This window comes from Seriola aureovittata, chromosome 9 (genome assembly GCF_021018895.1).
Source record: "Seriola aureovittata isolate HTS-2021-v1 ecotype China chromosome 9, ASM2101889v1, whole genome shotgun sequence".
In the NCBI taxonomy this organism is placed as follows: Eukaryota; Metazoa; Chordata; class Actinopteri; order Carangiformes; family Carangidae; genus Seriola; species Seriola aureovittata.
Genome location: NC_079372.1, coordinates 13,698,658 through 13,715,853, shown reverse-complemented (window position 1 = coordinate 13,715,853; position 17,196 = coordinate 13,698,658). Strand labels below are relative to the sequence as shown.

The 17,196-nt window shown below is 41.6% G+C and overlaps 1 protein-coding gene across 25 annotated transcripts in view; it reads left to right on the top strand.

Moving 5' to 3' along the window:
* The window catches only part of LOC130174376 (rap1 GTPase-activating protein 1-like), a 43,485-nt gene that overhangs the window by 14,709 nt on the left and 11,580 nt on the right, over positions 1-17,196 (top strand). For 12 of the 25 annotated variants that reach the window (XM_056384124.1, XM_056384117.1, XM_056384115.1 and 9 more), the window contains 11 exons: positions 5,828-5,921; positions 10,863-10,898; positions 12,077-12,124; positions 12,641-12,679; positions 12,825-13,016; positions 14,187-14,290; positions 14,756-14,834; positions 14,943-14,996; positions 15,373-15,456; positions 16,546-16,646; positions 16,816-16,945. In XM_056384124.1, the coding sequence (XP_056240099.1) occupies positions 5,828-5,921; positions 10,863-10,898; positions 12,077-12,124; positions 12,641-12,679; positions 12,825-13,016; positions 14,187-14,290; positions 14,756-14,834; positions 14,943-14,996; positions 15,373-15,456; positions 16,546-16,646; positions 16,816-16,945 (961 nt within the window). Of the gene's footprint in view, positions 1-3,473; positions 3,797-3,867; positions 4,006-5,827; positions 5,922-8,712; positions 9,045-9,608; positions 9,743-9,785; positions 9,841-10,862; positions 10,899-12,076; positions 12,125-12,640; positions 12,680-12,824; positions 13,017-14,186; positions 14,291-14,755; positions 14,835-14,942; positions 14,997-15,372; positions 15,457-16,545; positions 16,647-16,815; positions 16,946-17,196 lie in introns of those variants that run through there. The other 13 variants (XM_056384119.1, XM_056384122.1, XM_056384130.1 and 10 more) reach the window with 12 other exon arrangements.

The following is a 17,196-nucleotide window of genomic DNA, read 5'->3' as shown; positions in this document are numbered from 1 at the left end:
AGCATCGATGAAGGTGCTGGTGTCCGACCGCTGAAGCTAAATTTCACACATTTTATCAACAGTCAACAGTATAAATAAATTATGTTTGGGGCTGTCGACAGCGCTTATAAATGAATTGAGGTCAAACCTGCGGTTAGGCGGTAAGTAGGTGGATGCTGACATAGAGGTGAGGTTATATTACTCAGACACCATGAGAAATATCCATTTTAATTTATTCCGATACGGAATTTAACCTTTTATAAGTCACACCAGTGGCCTGGCTCTGGGGATGGCAATGTTGGTCACTTTGGTCCAGACTGAAATATCTCAACTATTGAGTGGATTGCGCTGAAATTTTGTATAGAAAAATGTACTGACTTTGGTGATCCTAGTGCTTGGTGCCCTAGTTTGGTACAGATACTCTGGGGTGCCCAGAAATTTTACCACCAGCAGGTTGGCATTTTTGTTTTATGGTGAAATGGGAGAAAAAATTGTTGGTTGAACTGCCCTGAAATTTAGTTCAGACAAATATAATACATTATGTTCCCCTCAGGATGAATCATTAGCCTTGTCCATCCCTTTACCTTTCATCTATTGCCACCATCAGCATAAGTGAATATGGTAAACATTAGTTTAATTTAAATCAAGATTCAAAGGCCAGTATGACTCTGTCTCTGTGTACTTGACCCACCAGCAGGGGAGAATCTACCGCGAGAAAAAGAGATGGTAGTTAACATCATCATAAACATGCTCATCTGTCATATCTGCTTTAAGGCCCCCCCTCATGTTGCCCCATTACCCAGTTCAAAACAAGGCATTTAAAAAAAATGCTGCATGATTATCAAACCAGTTTCAATCACGGTCACAGTGGGATTCAGGTGTACTGCAGAGAAATCATGGTGGGGATGTAAAGTTTCTTCAAAAGTTGGGAAGCAGTTGGCACTCCTACTTTGCCTTGCAAACAAACTGTGGGCTTGATTAAACACAGCCAATTTGTTTAAGAGTGACTGGGGGCGGGTTTTAACAAATCTCAAAACAGCAGGAGAACCTTCAGACCCACTACGTCCAACACTCTAAAATCTTTCTGTTGCTTTAATTATTTTATTTACTTCAGTGATAAATCAAAATGACAGAAACATTTTCACTGTAAAACAAAGAGAGTACACAGTCTGTGAAAAAACTTCATAAGTAAGATTCGTCTCTATTTAAAAAAGACTAATATGTTCTTATAATGATTATTTGCTCCTTGTGTCCGTGGGAAAATGCAGTTTAAAACGAGGACGGTAAAGTCTGCTGGAACGGTGACTTCATGTGCAGTCACGAGAGAGCTCATAAATTCAGCGTTGTTTTGCAGTCAACTCCTGCGGCTGCAGTTCCCCGCCCCCCCCTGTCCCCCCCACCCCCCCTTCCTCCTCCATGAGGTCCACCACCGCTAATTAAATCTCAACCTGTGGGAGACACTCAGTGGTTATGCATAAATAACCATTCATTCATATTTCAGTGCAGCAGCCATCTTGCCTGCCGGAGACCTCTGACATGCTGCGGGTGTATAATGTGTCTGCGATTGGAGACCTGAACCTTGAACTGGCCTTTGTGGTCACTGGCTGGTCACACACTCAGCCTCCCGCTCACAAACGTGATGCAGATTACGTTGTTTGCTGCTTGCTGCATGGGCTTATTTTGGATCTGAAGGAACTCTCACTTTTATTTGTATAAATTCAAATGTATTACTGAAACTTGATGAGCAATGGACACACAGTTGCTGACTCTTTTTGCTCTAATCCTTCGGGAATTACAGGATCCAGGTAACTTTGGCCATTATTCCCGCTTGTGTCTCGAAGGGTGTAATGTTATTATTTAACTTGTCTTGGGTGAGAAATAGCTGCTAAGAAGCTGAAAGTGAGAGAGGGTGGAAGATGGGGAAATTTCAGGACAGCAGCAATTCTCAGAGGACATGGTGTGAGGGCAGGAGGGGAGGGGGCCACAGGCCATTTCACCGGGCTAATGGGATGGGAATCCCTGGCAGCGGGGCTGGTCGGAAAGGGATTTACTGTGGGATTCTGCAGGAGACACTGGAGCAGGGAGGACACTATCAATTTAAAACCAACTATCCTCCTCCACACGAGATAAAAATAAAGCTCTTCGTGGCTCAGGATTTATTCTTGCTCTGTTGTTGTTGTGTTATTTCATCAGCATACAAGAGTCCTCAGTGAGGTCCCAGACTGTTGTTCTAAATGCATGTGGCTTTGATTTGATAGGAACCAGCTGCAATGGGCCATGTTAAAACGCCACTCGGTGCTAATCAGATTTTAAGCAGGACACTTAAGCGAAATCTGCCTGCTCTTATCCGATAATCTGTTTTCATCTATAAGCACTATTGACAAAGCCCTGACAGACATGTTCATTTTTTTTTAACCCCTCACTTCCTGGTCCTCAGCTCTTCCAAACAAAATTGAACCCCATATATACCATCTGCAGCTCAGGGTTAGAGACTATTGTCTCATCACAGGAGGACGTCTCATCAAATCACTGCTAATCTGGTCATTGTTAAAGTTTTGTTCAGTGACATAATACAGTTTTTTTTTACTAGTAAGCTTTGGACAGTGAGAGGATCATTTGGGTTTGTTTATCACACTACACAGCTCTTGATGGTGCACAGTATGAGGACTGTGCTGTAATCCCTTGTTATCTTTTCATGTCTGACACATACAGTATACACACACACACACACACACACACACAGACAGACACACGCATTTACTTTACTCCTAAGGTGTTCTCTGAGAAGCTGTCAAAGGAAAGCAAAGATGAGGCGACGCCATCACTGCATTAGAGTATTATTTAGCAGGGATTTAACAGGAAAAGGCGCTACTAGTGACAGTAGTCACAGGTCTGCTGGGAACTGTAGATGGTAGCTTAGTGGAACGCACATGTTCACTGGGGATTGAATGAGACTCATTACAGTAATTAAAAACCTTTCCACACATGCTTTCTCACCCTGCACAATGAGCATTAATAAGGAGGTTGTGATGTCTGTTCATCTTTGGGAGTGTAATAACCTTGTTCAAGTCATATCATAATGAACATGAATGTGCATGTAAGTGGTTTTCTTTTGTTTGTTTGTTTTTTTTACATGTGTGGCTGATGTGGTTGCCACAACAACAGCCCTAGCTGGCTCGTGAGGCTGGATCGAAGGCAACCCCCGTTACCCTATTCATCCCCGCTTTCCCTTCTCTCTCTGAGCGGCAGACTTAAGTTGTCCCCTAAATAAAGGGTGGGGGAGGGTCTCCTGCTTTCACGGCGATAAGCATGGTGTGCTGGCGGTCGGTGTGTGGTTTAGAGTTCGGGGGTTCCGGACAAGTAGCCTACCGGATCATGTGTGTGTGAGGTTGAGAACAAGAGACATAGGGGATGCAGATGGAGGAAGTGACAATTAAAGAGCGCATATGTGTGAGAGAGAGAGTGAGTGGGAGGAGAGAGAGTGAGGGAGGAGAATCAGCGGCTGAGAGGATGCTCACTGAGAGTGTGCGACGGTCCGAAGAGCTGAGAGTGAAGCCAGCAGGTGAGCGACTGATGGGAAGCAGCAAGTGAGCTGACTGGACTTGCAGAGAGAGAGAGAGAGAGAGAAGAGTGGACGGAGAGAGAAAGAGGGAGCGAAAGAGGAGATAACCGTGAACGAGAGAGGGAGAAGGAGGGGGGGGGGAGGAAGTGAGACGCTTAAGTAGAAGAGAAGTGTAGACTGTGAGTCATCTGCCTGATTGCTGGTCACTGTCCGGACTTCCCAGGGAGCACCCAGCGCACGGCTGCCTCAGTGTGAGTAAGTTTGCCGCTCCGCTCCACGCAGGACGTCAGGTCATCCACATGACACGCTGTGACCTCTTCACACGGCTGATTTCTGTGATGCGTCGCTAACCAGCTGGGGTGTGTTATGTAATTTGTTGTGGTGTTGGGATGAAGCCGTGGCTTAGTGCTGCAAACTGATCTGGAGGACGGCTTACATGGTAAAGCTACACAGAGGAGGCAGGTGTAAGTAGTGCACCACATGAGGAGTTTGTAATGGACAGGACAGGACATTTCCTCCTTTGATGTGTTTGACTGCTGCTTATTCTTTGCCAGAGAGGGATATAGGTTTGTGTCTTGTCACCAGTTTATGCAAATTATTATTTACTATGTTTAGTACTGTATCACCCTGGGCACAACACATTAAGAGTCTTTTGTAATATAATGCAACATCTATCTTTAAACCAACTGTTAGAAAAGAAAGCATTTCCCTTCTCATAAATAAGTCAGTGTGTGTGTCTTGTGTGTGCCCTGCATCCATCTATTGTGCATCAGCTCTAATTAAGAGTTCAGGGCAGCTGATGCCTTATGTGTCCTGCTCTCCCACGGGAGAGCTGCTGCTGAGGCTCCTCACTTTGCCTTGTTCATGTTTATTGAACCAACTGAGAGAAAGGCTCGTAGTCACTATTGTTCCCGGTTACATTTGGATAATGCAGGACTTTTCCTTGATTGAAGATCCATTTGATGTGTAATATCATTGGTTAATGATTCATGCTTCTCTTTTTATATTTGACTCACTGAGTAAGTCAGCGAACCTGAAAACAGATTTCCGTCTTATCCTCAGCACCAGACCAACAGACCTCCATACATTCACTCATATAAATAAATGCTGTGTCAGTGTAAGCAGACTCACTTCACTACTTACCTTAGAAAATGATTCGTTTTTGACTTCAAAGTCTCATTGAGTAATTAAATGCACTGAATAATATTTCTCTATACATGAGAATACCCCGAATACACAGCACTCTTTAGAGCACAGAGATACGAATCATATTTCACTGTGGCTTCTGTAGTCTTCTTCGACCAACACAAACAGCAATATACATATTTCACTGTGCATTGTCGTAAAGCTTCATGACCATCTCAGGTCCACTTTCATACTGATCGATCACTTTGTGTATTTGAAAGAGATTGAATTAATCAAACAAATTGAAAGCCTGCTGTGCAAACCAGCCAGTTGTCAGAGTCAATAGGGTAGCATATTCAGCTTCGATCAGGGATCCTGTGGGGATAAAGCCATCCTGCTAGAGATATTGAGTTTAGAGCAAAGGATGCGTGACAGTAGTGTGGCGCAGTTTTTCATTTGCAGCGTGTTACTCTCTTGGGTTCGAGACAAGAGGTGCTCTGTTTGAATAATTGTGAAACTAAAATCGTGCCCCTAGATCCCCGAGGTGTTTGTGATTAGCAGTTGATGCTGTAAAAGAATTGAAGAACCTCCACAGTGGAATATGCTTTGACATCTTCTGGGAATTATTTTTCCAGTCAGATATAACTTGCATGTGCCTACTCAGTTATGAGAGGGAAGATTTTGGACTTGACATGAATGAACTTTGAAGTGGGGAAAAGCATCTGGGCAGTAGGTTTAAGCCTCTATCAATACGGCAACTGCATATTAGACAAAACAGTCTAAAATAAAAAATATATTAATAGATATATAATAAAAAATAAACCATAACTACAGTTCCTGACTCAACAAATTGCATCTCTTGTCTGCGTTTCAAAGTGTTTTAAAGATTTCACTAAAACTAAAACGTTTCACTTTCTAGAGACATATAAAAAGAACAGATCAGTAGCACTGAAGATTATTTAGTTAATGAAAAAAAAAAAAAGAATAAAAAGAGACCCTCACTTTCTCGGCTTAAGGCCATTGCAGTGCCTCAGACCACCGGTCCATACAAATGAGACCAAGAATATTTCCTGAGGCATTAGCTTTTATTGTCCTCTTGCTCCGTCTCAGACTGAGTGACCTTTTCTGACTGAATCTTCTCTTGCATCTGTCTGATTGTAGGAAACATGATGGGAGTGACCCCCGGATTTCTACAACACTAGAGCCCCAGCTGTTCCAGCCTACACTCCCATACACCACCTCACCATTCCACAAGGTAGGAGGAGAACGAGGGGGTGGAGTTGAGTTTACACTTTAACCCCTGACCTTATCGTGTGGACCTCTGTGTGACCTTTGTTTCTGTGCTCTTTGTCAGGGGTCTCTGCTCATCTTGTCTCTACACCTGCTTCTGTCCGAATGCACTCGCACGGTGCTCTGTCTGTATTTAATCTCTCATGACTGTATTAGATCCGAACTTTCTCCATACAGTGTTACTTTGATTCTTATTCTTGTCTTCTTTTGTTTGACTTGTGTAATTAGAGTGCACAGAGCTCCGTGTCTTGGATAATTATGTTTGCCTGATTCAATTAATAGAAATCTATTTTTAGCTTTTATCCTGACAATTTCTCAACCGCAGCCTAACAAGTCTGACTCCATCAAAGCAAACAAAACACAGCATGTCTGAGCAAGTGTCGTTCTTAAACCGAAAAGACAAACTTCTTCGCCCCTATGATCATCCGGGATGTGTCACCAAATTGGAGAATCGGTAATGTTGTATCAGTGCGGTTCGATTGTTATCCAGCTGTTTTTATGTCATCATCCTAAAGAAGGAGCCAGCTTTACTTCAGTGTCAGTAAAAAATAATCAACCTTAAATCTTTTTTCAGGTTTTTTATAAAGACAAGCTCAAATTTGCTGATTTCTGCTTCCAAAGTGTATTTTTTAGCTTGCAATACATTTTCTTCCTCAGACTTCACTGCAAGAGGGTCTCACTCAATTAGTCTCCACTTCACTAAAACAGTTTTAATGATTTTTCTGAGATTTTCAGTATTTATGAAGCAGCTCTGTTATTCTTCCTCTGCAGTGGAAAACATAAGAGGAAAGTGCAAGCTGTGATTTTAGACGCAAAATATAAAGGCTAGAAAATGAATTTGATTGAGGAGGAAATCATTTCAATCCATTTGGGCTGCCGCAGCCTCTATCAAGTCCATCTTGCTGTCAGAATCTTCATGCCTACCTTTGGCATGTCTTATCATTATAAATGAGCGAGTGGCCTGAAAAACCTGCCAGGGATATTTTGAGAACTTAGAGACTGAACAAAGCTGCGCTCTGTGGTGATTAAAAAGTGGATACAATCTCACTCATGCCAGATTGGTTTCATAAGGTCTCTCACACTTTGGACGGGGGCTTAAACTTCCCCGCAATCTGACTTGATCTGAGTAGAGCAGAGGGAGTTGGAAGAGAAAGGGATTAAAGGAGAATTTGGAGAATGGGTTGTTTAACTGTCACTCCTGATCCCTGCAGCACACACCATCTGTAGGTGCCTCAGACTTACTAATTGCAGCTAGTCAGACATGAGGAGAGGATTTGTGACACTTGTGTGCGCCTGCAGATTTCCATGACATGGAAGCCAAATATAGCCAGTAAAGGCACCGCTGAATTCATGGATCATAGCATTTTACCCTGTTTTTCTGCACATCCTAGAGGAGTAACAGCAGGAAAAATGTATTAAATGTGGATTTTATAGTCAGACAGATGAAAACACTTGACTTTCCTGCACTTTAAAGGGTGTCAGCAGCAGTTTAAATACAGTCATGTATAATATTAAACCTACCTCTTTCACCCCATTTTATTCAACCCCTTCAATTTGGAATCTAGAAAGGGGAAACATATCTGATGAGGATATTGAGGGACATCATGATAATGTGATGTACTGTAGTATAATAAGGGATTAGTGGGGCAAGACTCAGAGGAACGTATCACTTTAATCAGAGCCCTGTGAAAACCAGGTCAATCTGCAATTAACCCCACCAGGTCTTATGGTCACTGCCTAATTCAAACAACACTACAGTACTGTCGTATTAACAATGCTGCATATTTCTGAGAGAAGTAACACAAACACATCATTTTCAGAGGATCCTGCATAACACACCTAAATCAACAACTGCGGTATACACACACATAAACCTTTGATATAGTATGGTCCAGTGCTCATGGACAGTGTTTCCTCACTATAGTAGGGAGGGGTTCCTAATGCAGACATGCATGGTACTCATTCAAACCATAAACGCCAGCAGGTGAATTACAACCTAAGGGGAAAGTCATACAGACTCGGTATACAAGCGAAATCCTAAACAAACTAGCTGGAACCAAAATGCAGAACTAAGACCCACGGACCTACGGTGCATGAAAGAAAATGAACAAAGGAAAAACCCCTGGATCCATCTGAAACATCTCTTTATTCTGCTGGTCAAATTTTTAATGAGCTCTGTGAGGATGCACAGAGTTGCAGGTGACAAGTCTGGAGGAGAGAGGGGATCTTGCACATTTAATTTGCCTCTTGTGATAATGACGATCCTATTAACTCGCATAATGAAGGGTCTCAGCTTTAACACCTGCACATGTGTGCCAGCCGGACCCCCTGCGGATTCCCCAACCTCCTCCACTCTGGTCATTTCTGCAAAATGTTTTTTTCTGCTGAAATTAGACGACTTGTTTTTCCCCCATAGGTCGCTGCTTGTCTTTTTGTTTCCACTGCAGTTTGCATCTCCTTATTGTACACGTCATTTTTGTTCACAGTTGGTGATCCCCTAATTTTTGAACATCATTTGTAGTCACTCTATATTTAGGACTGCACATGCAGCTCGCCTGTGAGCAGGAAGTTGTTGAAGGACTTGACTATTAGAGTACAGGAGCTGGACTCCACCTCTGGCCATCAGCCTAAAGTCAAGATAGGATTAGTGATAAAGAGAGATGTGGACATATGTGGTTTGTAGTTCCTCCCACAATACTTCATTCAGAGGATTACGGCTCCAAACTTCAAGCAATAATAGCTGCCTTTACGTGCAACCTGAGACATACACTTGCTGATAATCTTGTATGGATCTTTTCTCCAACCGTGTCCGATCCAACACTGTGCCAGTCATGGTTGCAGTTAGCAGGGAGGCAGCTTTACCTCGGGTGTCACAGTGGGACACAGTCAACTGTCTACCATTGGACAAAGGCACAGCAGCCAGAGAGAGAGTTTGATCCGAGTCTGTTGAAGTCAAGTCAAGTGGACACATCGTGTGATGCTGCAGTGCAGGACTCCAGTTTATGGGCAGTTAAAAATGGCTAAAAATCATGACAACTTCTTCTATGCTCCAAGAGTGACAAAGACACACTGGAAAAAACCCAACCATGTAAGTAGCTTTACTTTAGCAATGCTGGATGGAAAGCATTGCTAGACGGCGAACTAAAGAGGGAATTTGGCAGCATTTTTAGCAGAGGCTTAGACAACTGTCTCTCCGAAGTGAGAGTCGAAAGTTGTTGCACAACCTGACGGGTCATATTGGTTGTTTATTTAGGAAATATGTCTGTATGTTTGTGGAAGGACATTTCTAGTTCTAATATCAGATGTTTCTGTTAGAGTAAAGAAACAGATAGGACCTGATCTTGTCATGTATATGTCCATACGCATGGACATACAGTTTTATGGCTAATGGTAGTTGTTGTTTAAGCCCAAAGATAACATGAGGCTCAACTCTAAAGCTCCTCTTATTCTAATCTCTGGTTAATGTTGTTGAAGCTGCGGTTATTTACTTTCAGGGTTTGTGGCAGACTTTTGTTTGCACATGGTGGAGGACTTTACTCATACTCACACTGAAAGCTAAGACACAATTGCTCTGTACACAAACTGTTTGACTATGTCAGGCTTTACTGGCTGAACCTTTCAGCCTTCACTTGATTACTCCAGACCGACGCACCCGTGGACTGTTGCAGTTGAGGATTTTCTCCGGTAGTTAGACTCGTCATGGTGAACGGATGCATGCAAGTTTTGCATGTGAACATTTAAAGGACAATACCCCAGCAGTTTTGGTGGGGCTCTAAAGAATTGTAGGTAGGTGTTTATCGTGGAAAAGCAGGTCGGTCACACTTAACTCTGTAATAGTGTGAGAAACCAGAAGGGAGAGGCAAGAGATGGCATGCAGCAGTCAGGTAAATTGCTGATTCAGATAAATATGAATCTAAACTTTAGCAGTGTTTCAATTCATGGGAACAGCTGACGGAAAATACATGCTTTACCAACTTAACAAGCTTTACTGTACAGCTCTGAATAATGGGACAACACTTGTCCTGAATGAAAACATTTGACAGAATTGTCTCAAGCAGGTAACCATAACTTTCTGTTTGGGGTCCTGAAGAACAAGAGCCATGTTTAACAGTTTGATATTAATTTTTACTCATTTTCAAATCAGCAAATTGCCGATGGACCAAAATTTGAGTATTTGATGTTTCAGAAGCCCACTACAGAAAATGTTCCATTAATTCTGTTTGGGATCTCAGAGATAACAGTAGTTATCACACAATTTTAAATACAATAGATTTTCACATGCTGGCAGAACTTTCTACACAGCACTAACTCTTCAAAGTCTATTTGGGTTCCTGTTTTTGGAGTTTTATAATTTTGTTTATAAGGAGTCTTACAGAGAGTTTGTTACTATGTAGGAGAACATATTGTACATTTCTTTGCATGTGAATGAGTTTCTGGCAAACTAAACAAACTTATATATATATACTGTAAATATATATATATATATAAATATGTGTGTGTGTTCATGCATAATCCATATAACATTTAAAAACAAATATGTCTTTATTTGGTGTAATAACAATGCTTTATGCTCATCAAAAGTCCAATTAATGGCAAAGTGAAGAGTTCCCATACAGTATATTGTATTTAATAAGGTCAGAAGAGAAAAGAAAACTAATATACTGTGATCTTGCAATTATTATCTTTTTTTTAAATGCATACAGCTGTGTGGTCCCCGTGAGAATACAGAGCAGTGACAAGAAAACACATGGGTTAAATGTGTTCTCCTGTCAATGGATGGAGTGTGATGGGGCTTCGAACAATAATTGTTGTACTGTAGTTATCAGCCTCACTGCTGTAGAAATACATTAACCTCCACACCCAACAAGTGAACTCAAAACATTTTATCTCACTCTCCTCTCTCCAGACCACAGATTTTTTTGAAATGATTGAAAAGATGCAGGTAAGATGATGCATTGATCTTTGTATTTTGTCTCAGGTCTCTAAGCTATATACTCACCAAGCAACTAACCAGTCAGTGTGTCTCCTAACGCTGCAGCACTTTGGCCCTCTCCTTGGCTACAATACTTATCTTTCTGCACATGAGATGGATATTGAGTCGTCAGAGCGTTATATGTGTGTCTCCCCGTCTCTGTTAACACTCTGGTTGTAACACTGTCTGACAGCACTATAAGCTTATTATCTCACTTCAAAAAAAAAAAAAACTGTGTCCTGGCTTCTGAAGGCTTTGGAAGGATGTTTGTTTAAACCATGTGATCCCACACATTAAGAGTTTGACGATAGAGCTTATCAAAACTTGTCATCATGATCTCAAAGCTTTCAGTATCTCCAGTGTCTTTCACGTCTGGCTGCTTATGTCGGCATAAGTGACTATTTAAAAAAAGAGGTATGGGATGTGATGCAGGACTGTGCTGCTTCCACAGTCAGACGCGTGGTGTGATGTATCGTCTTCTTTGACGCCAGGCGCCATCACCTATCCCTTATTTAGTGTCACTGCATCTCTTTGTCTGCATCTTTCCCGCTCACTCACTCTTTCACACATATACACACACACACACACACACACACACACACACACACACACACACACACACACACACACACCTCAGGTCCAATGGGTGTTTGATAGTAGGAGTGTTACTTAGCTCTGCATCTTTTTAATCCCCAGGGTCTTATTACCGCACGTCTTCTGTGTGCTAACAGACATTTCAGTCACTCCCAAACGCCTGCTCTTTAGCATCTTTTAATTGTCTTTTGGTATCTGTGCTCCCAGTGAATCTCTATGTCTCTATGTACCTTTCCATCTGTCTGTCTCTGACTATGCTTTGTTGCCTGCCACACATCTCCTGGGAAAACTGTGTCGTTATGTAATGAGGTTGATAATTTTCTCCTAGTCTATTTGTTTTAGTTGTTCATTTAGAACATGATCATCACACTGTTTATATCATTCTTTTTCCTATTCTTTTTCTTTTCTTTTTTTTTGTATTTCTAATCATTGACAAGTGCTTGAATTTAGGTATTTATGTTGATTGCAATACCAGCTCCTGTGTTGATGACTGAGCACGACCCTTCTGTCTCTCTCTCTTTCTGGTTTTCTTATCTCATCCTGTCCTCTCACAGGGCAACAGGATGGATGAGCAGAGATGCACCTTTCCTCCCCCACTCAAGGTGCGGTTCTCCATGTAGAGACAGAGCGTTATTCACATTATGCGGTCATTGTGTCACGACTGCTCCACCATATCTTGCTCAGCCAGACAGGCTGATTACTTCAGCACAGAGTAGCACAATATTATTCATAATGCAGTGAAATGCTCTCAAGAGTTATTCAGTATCATACGATGATACTGATGTTATGATCTGCAGCCTGAAATGCTGAAATCTTAGTACAAAGAATTTAACAGGATGACGATGATGTTAATGCATGATTTAAAATGATCAATGTGCCCAATAGTGATTAATATGGATATGTACATGAATAATAATGTTTTTTGATCAAACATGCATTGATAACTAATTCCTATAGTTTCTGAACTGAGTTTCATTGCATAACAGTTATGCAACTACTCTGAAACAGCGTCCTTTGGGATTATAGAGTTGGACTGTGTGGCTATTTTCTTCTTTGATGAGGAACAAACAGACAAAGCTTTTTTTTTTTTTTCTCTCTCTCTCTATATATTTTTTCAGACTGAGGAGGACTACATTCCATACCCAAGTGTCCATGAGGTAGTGTGATGATTTGCTGCAATAGCATTTTTCATCTTTAGTGTTTGTGCGTTGCTCAGACACCAATTCAGTTTCATTCCTGTCCTGATGTGACTTTCCATCGTTCTGTGTATCAGCTACGTTGCTATTTTGCATTTTGGGACAGGTGCTGGGCAGAAAAAGCCCCTTTCCTCTCATCCTCCTGCCTCAGTTTGGGGGATACTGGATTGAGGGGACCAACCATGAGCTGAGTGACACCGTGGACGCAGAGCAGCTGCAGCCCCTGTCCCCAAACACCCGCACCAAGCTGGAATGTAACACAACAGCCACACTCTACCGGAAACACTTCCTGAGCAAGGTTAGTCACAGAAAGAGATCACTAGATTTTTTTTTTTTTCATCTTGAAAAAGCAATAAACTGAAAAAAACAATATTTGTGACAATGTATGCAAACTCAAAAACAACCTTTTATAAAAAAAAACTAAAAACAAAAACAAGAGTGGATTATGGGGGTGCACCCAAAAATACAATACACATTAATTTCGTAACACATAATTCAGTTTCAATTTAACGCTTTAACTCTGGGCAAAATCTAAAAATACGACTAAATGAAGCACGGTGAAACATTTTGATGTCTCTTCTAAGTTACATTTGCATTGTTAGATTGCTATGATGAAATAGCAGAAAATTGGATGCAGTCGTTGTATGCGTTGTTCTCCATATCCATCTTAGCTCGGCTTGTACATTTTCATCTTGTACCTGCTTTTGAATTGTTTTTGTTTTTTATTTTTACCATCAGTTCATTCATAGTTTTTTCCATGTGTTTTTTTATGGTTACAATCATGCAATTAAGTATAGATAAGCAGATCAAATAACCATGTTTATTTGGTAGTAAAGCCGGATCTACTTAAAGAAAAGGTGTGTTCTGATACAGCTCATATTACAGAAGTCATAGTCATGAATATCCTCATTATAACAGCTTCCTTCCTCCTTAAATGAGCTTCATTACTCTCATAGAATATTCCACAATCAATTTCACTTCTTGCTCATTATAGTAATGAAATGAATCTGCAATAAGCAAATCCCAGTGGAGAAAACCACTAACAGTAACCAGCCTCACTGTTTGGCACCTCATACACTGTTGCTAATGAAGATGCATTAGGCTTTGCCACCTGTTCTTACACACGCATATAACACGAACAAATTTGATCTGCCTGTAGCAGAAGCGCAGCAACAGAAGAAAAGGCACTCAGATTGGAAAGATATGGGAAATGACCGCAGTGCATACACATGTGTCCTGCACGTGAGTGTGTGAGTGTGTCTGTGTGTGTGTGTGTGTGTGTGTGTGTGTGTGTGTGTGTGTGTGTGTGTGTGTGTGTGTGTGTGTGTGTGTGTGTGTGTGTGTGTGTGTGTGTGTGTGTGTGTGTGTGTCTGTGTCTGTGTCTGTGTCTGTGTGTGTGTGTGTCTGTGTCTGTGTGTGTCTGTTAAGGGCAGATACTAATGGCCGTGTCCCTGCACTGTGCCCTCAGGAACACTTTAATTACTATTCAGTGGACAGTGCTCTTGGACATCTGGTGTTCTCCCTCAAGTACGACGTGATTGGTGACCAGGAACATCTCCGGCTAATGCTCAGGTAACGCTCATTATGCATACATAGTACAGCACAATGCTGCTTAATTTACAGAGAAAATCGAATCTTTAAGTCTGAATAGTGCACATCAGCAGCAGAAGTAATGAATGTGCAGGCTTAGACAAAATGTCACCTCTTTCATGATCAACAGGAAATGGATACAGAATATTCTTTTTTTGTTGTTGTTGTTGTTCCTGAAATCCCGGGTATTGACTGGATAAACACATCCTCCCAGCACGGGTGTTATCGCAAGAGTCGTAAAGCGAGAGAGAGAGTGTCAACAGCACTGTCATTTCCACAGCAGAGTAACAGATGGACTATTTAGGCCAGCGAGTGGGTGGAGAGGGTGGGGAAGTTTGATGATGGTCCACACCGGATCATCTCTTCCCCATCTGATGAGGTTCTGAGAAATGTTGCCGCACATTATATGGCTTTCAGACCACACTGATTGTTTTATGACTTCACCAGGACCAAACTGAAAACCTACCATGATGTGATCCCCATTTCCTGCCTGACAGAGTTCCCCAACGTGGTCCAAATGGCCAAGGTGAGACGAGTTGTTTTCATTTTGCAGAGATTTGTCCGGTGTGACAGTGTCTGAGCACATTCTGACATTTTTTCCCTCTTTTTTTTTTTACATTTTTTTTTATTCAAGCTTGTCTGTGAAGAGGTCAACGTGGACCGTTTTTTCCCTGTCCTTTATCCAAAAGTAAGATCTGGTTTGTTTTGTATTATTGTAGCTGCTTTACATGTCCTTTCCAGTCTCACATGCCCATATGAAACACTGTTTGCGGAAGATTTTGGAAGATACCCCTTTTAATTTTATGTCTTAAAGTCAGACAGTTGAAGCCTCATATTAGCTTCAGATAAACCTTTGAATACATTTTTGCATAGAATGAGGATTGTGGATTTTGTCCCCCATCACTTTCGATGGAATCATGTCAGCAAGAGATCTCTTAACAGCTAGTTTGAACAGTAGGAGTTACTACAAGTCAAATCATTTTCAATGTGCATATGGGCACCGGACTAGAAAAACTGTGAACAGATCTTTTAAGATTTCTTGTTTTATCTATATTTATTTACAGGCTTCAAGACTTATTGTCACCTTTGATGAACATGTGATAAGCAACAATTTCAAGTTTGGGGTCATCTATCAAAAGTTTGGACAGGTGAGCTTTAAAGCCTGGGTTTAAGTTAACAGGAAAGTTTCTTGTGCATTCATCCTTTACATTCATTATATCCAGTCCAATAACAATTAGCATGTACTAGACATATACACTGTAATTTCTGATATTCTCAAGGAAACTGATTATGCACAGTCATCCTCAGTCTTAATTATGGCTTTCGGTCTGGCCCAGTCACTGTGGCTGCCTTCAACACTCCCTGTCATTTACTGAGGCAATCACAGCCCTCTTGTTTACTATGCGGCGGGCAGACGACCTATTGAATGCTTTGCTGAGGGCACTTGTACCTTTGAATGGAGACCTTTGTGTGTAGAGACCTGCACTGTCAATCCCTGAAAGCCCGCAGAAGTTTAAAAACACTGTTAAATACATTGTGAATGAGCCAAGGGGCCATCTCAGGAAGGCAGTGAGGACCCTCTGCTGCCCTTCAGGACATTTTCTATTCAGGAGGTGGTGCTAAGCAGAGAAAGACGTGATGGTTAAGTAGGCATAGCGCATACGGGAATAAAACTGAAACACTCAATAGGCAACAGACGCTTCTTCTCAGACATTGTTTCTATGTGTTCGTGCTGAGGCAGGCTTTTGTGTTCACATCACTACTCGACTGTCTGACAGTACACAATCAGATCTCCATCACAGATGATCATTATTGCACAAGCCTTTCTTTAGCCTGTCTCTACACCTCCTGTTATACCTACTGCTTTAATTGATTGAAGCCACCTTTTTCATCTCAAATGCGAATGCAGAGTGTTTGGACAAGACTGCCAAACACACATCAGATACACTTTACTTAATGGCTTCCAGTTATTGACCCCAATGATCTGTTGCTGTAAAAAACACCTTATGTAAAATACTCATTGCACCACTGGCAGTTTAGTATGTAGTTTTCATTCAGCTTCTCAGCCATTGTTCTTAATGCTTCTTTATTTGTAATGCAGGAATAAATGCAATTATTATTAGCATTATTATTGGCCTCTACTGTACAAACCATCTTGAGTATTTTTAGCTTGTAGCTGCTGACATCATGTGGTCCTCTAAGCCTTGATGTTCATGAGGGCTTTTTACTGGTTACAGACTTCAGAGGAAGAACTGTTTGGCAACAGCGAAGAGAGTCCTGCCTTTGTTGAATTCCTGGAGTTTTTAGGAGAGAAAATTGAGCTGCACAACTTTAAAGGGTAAGGACCTGACTGTGTTTGCAAGGCAGTGAATATACTCTACCACACATTTTATAACATGAAACCAATTGCAGGTTACATGATATCAGGCTAGCTATAGGAATCATGGTCATGCCACTGCAGTAATGGTGGAGAACATCCTATTAGACATGGGTCTGTGTGCTTGCAGTTTCCGTGGAGGGTTAGACGTGACTCATGGGCAGACTGGCACAGAATCTGTCTACTGCAACTACCGCAGCAAAGAGGTCATGTTCCATGTGTCCACAAAGCTGCCTTACACAGAGGGGGATACCCAGCAGGTACTGTAATACAATACCAGACTAACACACCTTTTATGATTCACAGCAAGCGGTCAGACAGGTTCCCTCCGGGTATTATAGTACCATATTTTGCATGTACCTCCCTGTTGTGCCACACAGTGGGGTCCAAAAGTCTGAGACCACTTTTCCGTTCAAGTGATGGGAAAGTGGTCTCAGACATTTGGACCACACTGTATTTGCAAAATAAAAAAACACTATAGTAAATATAAATCACATTAAATTTATGACTT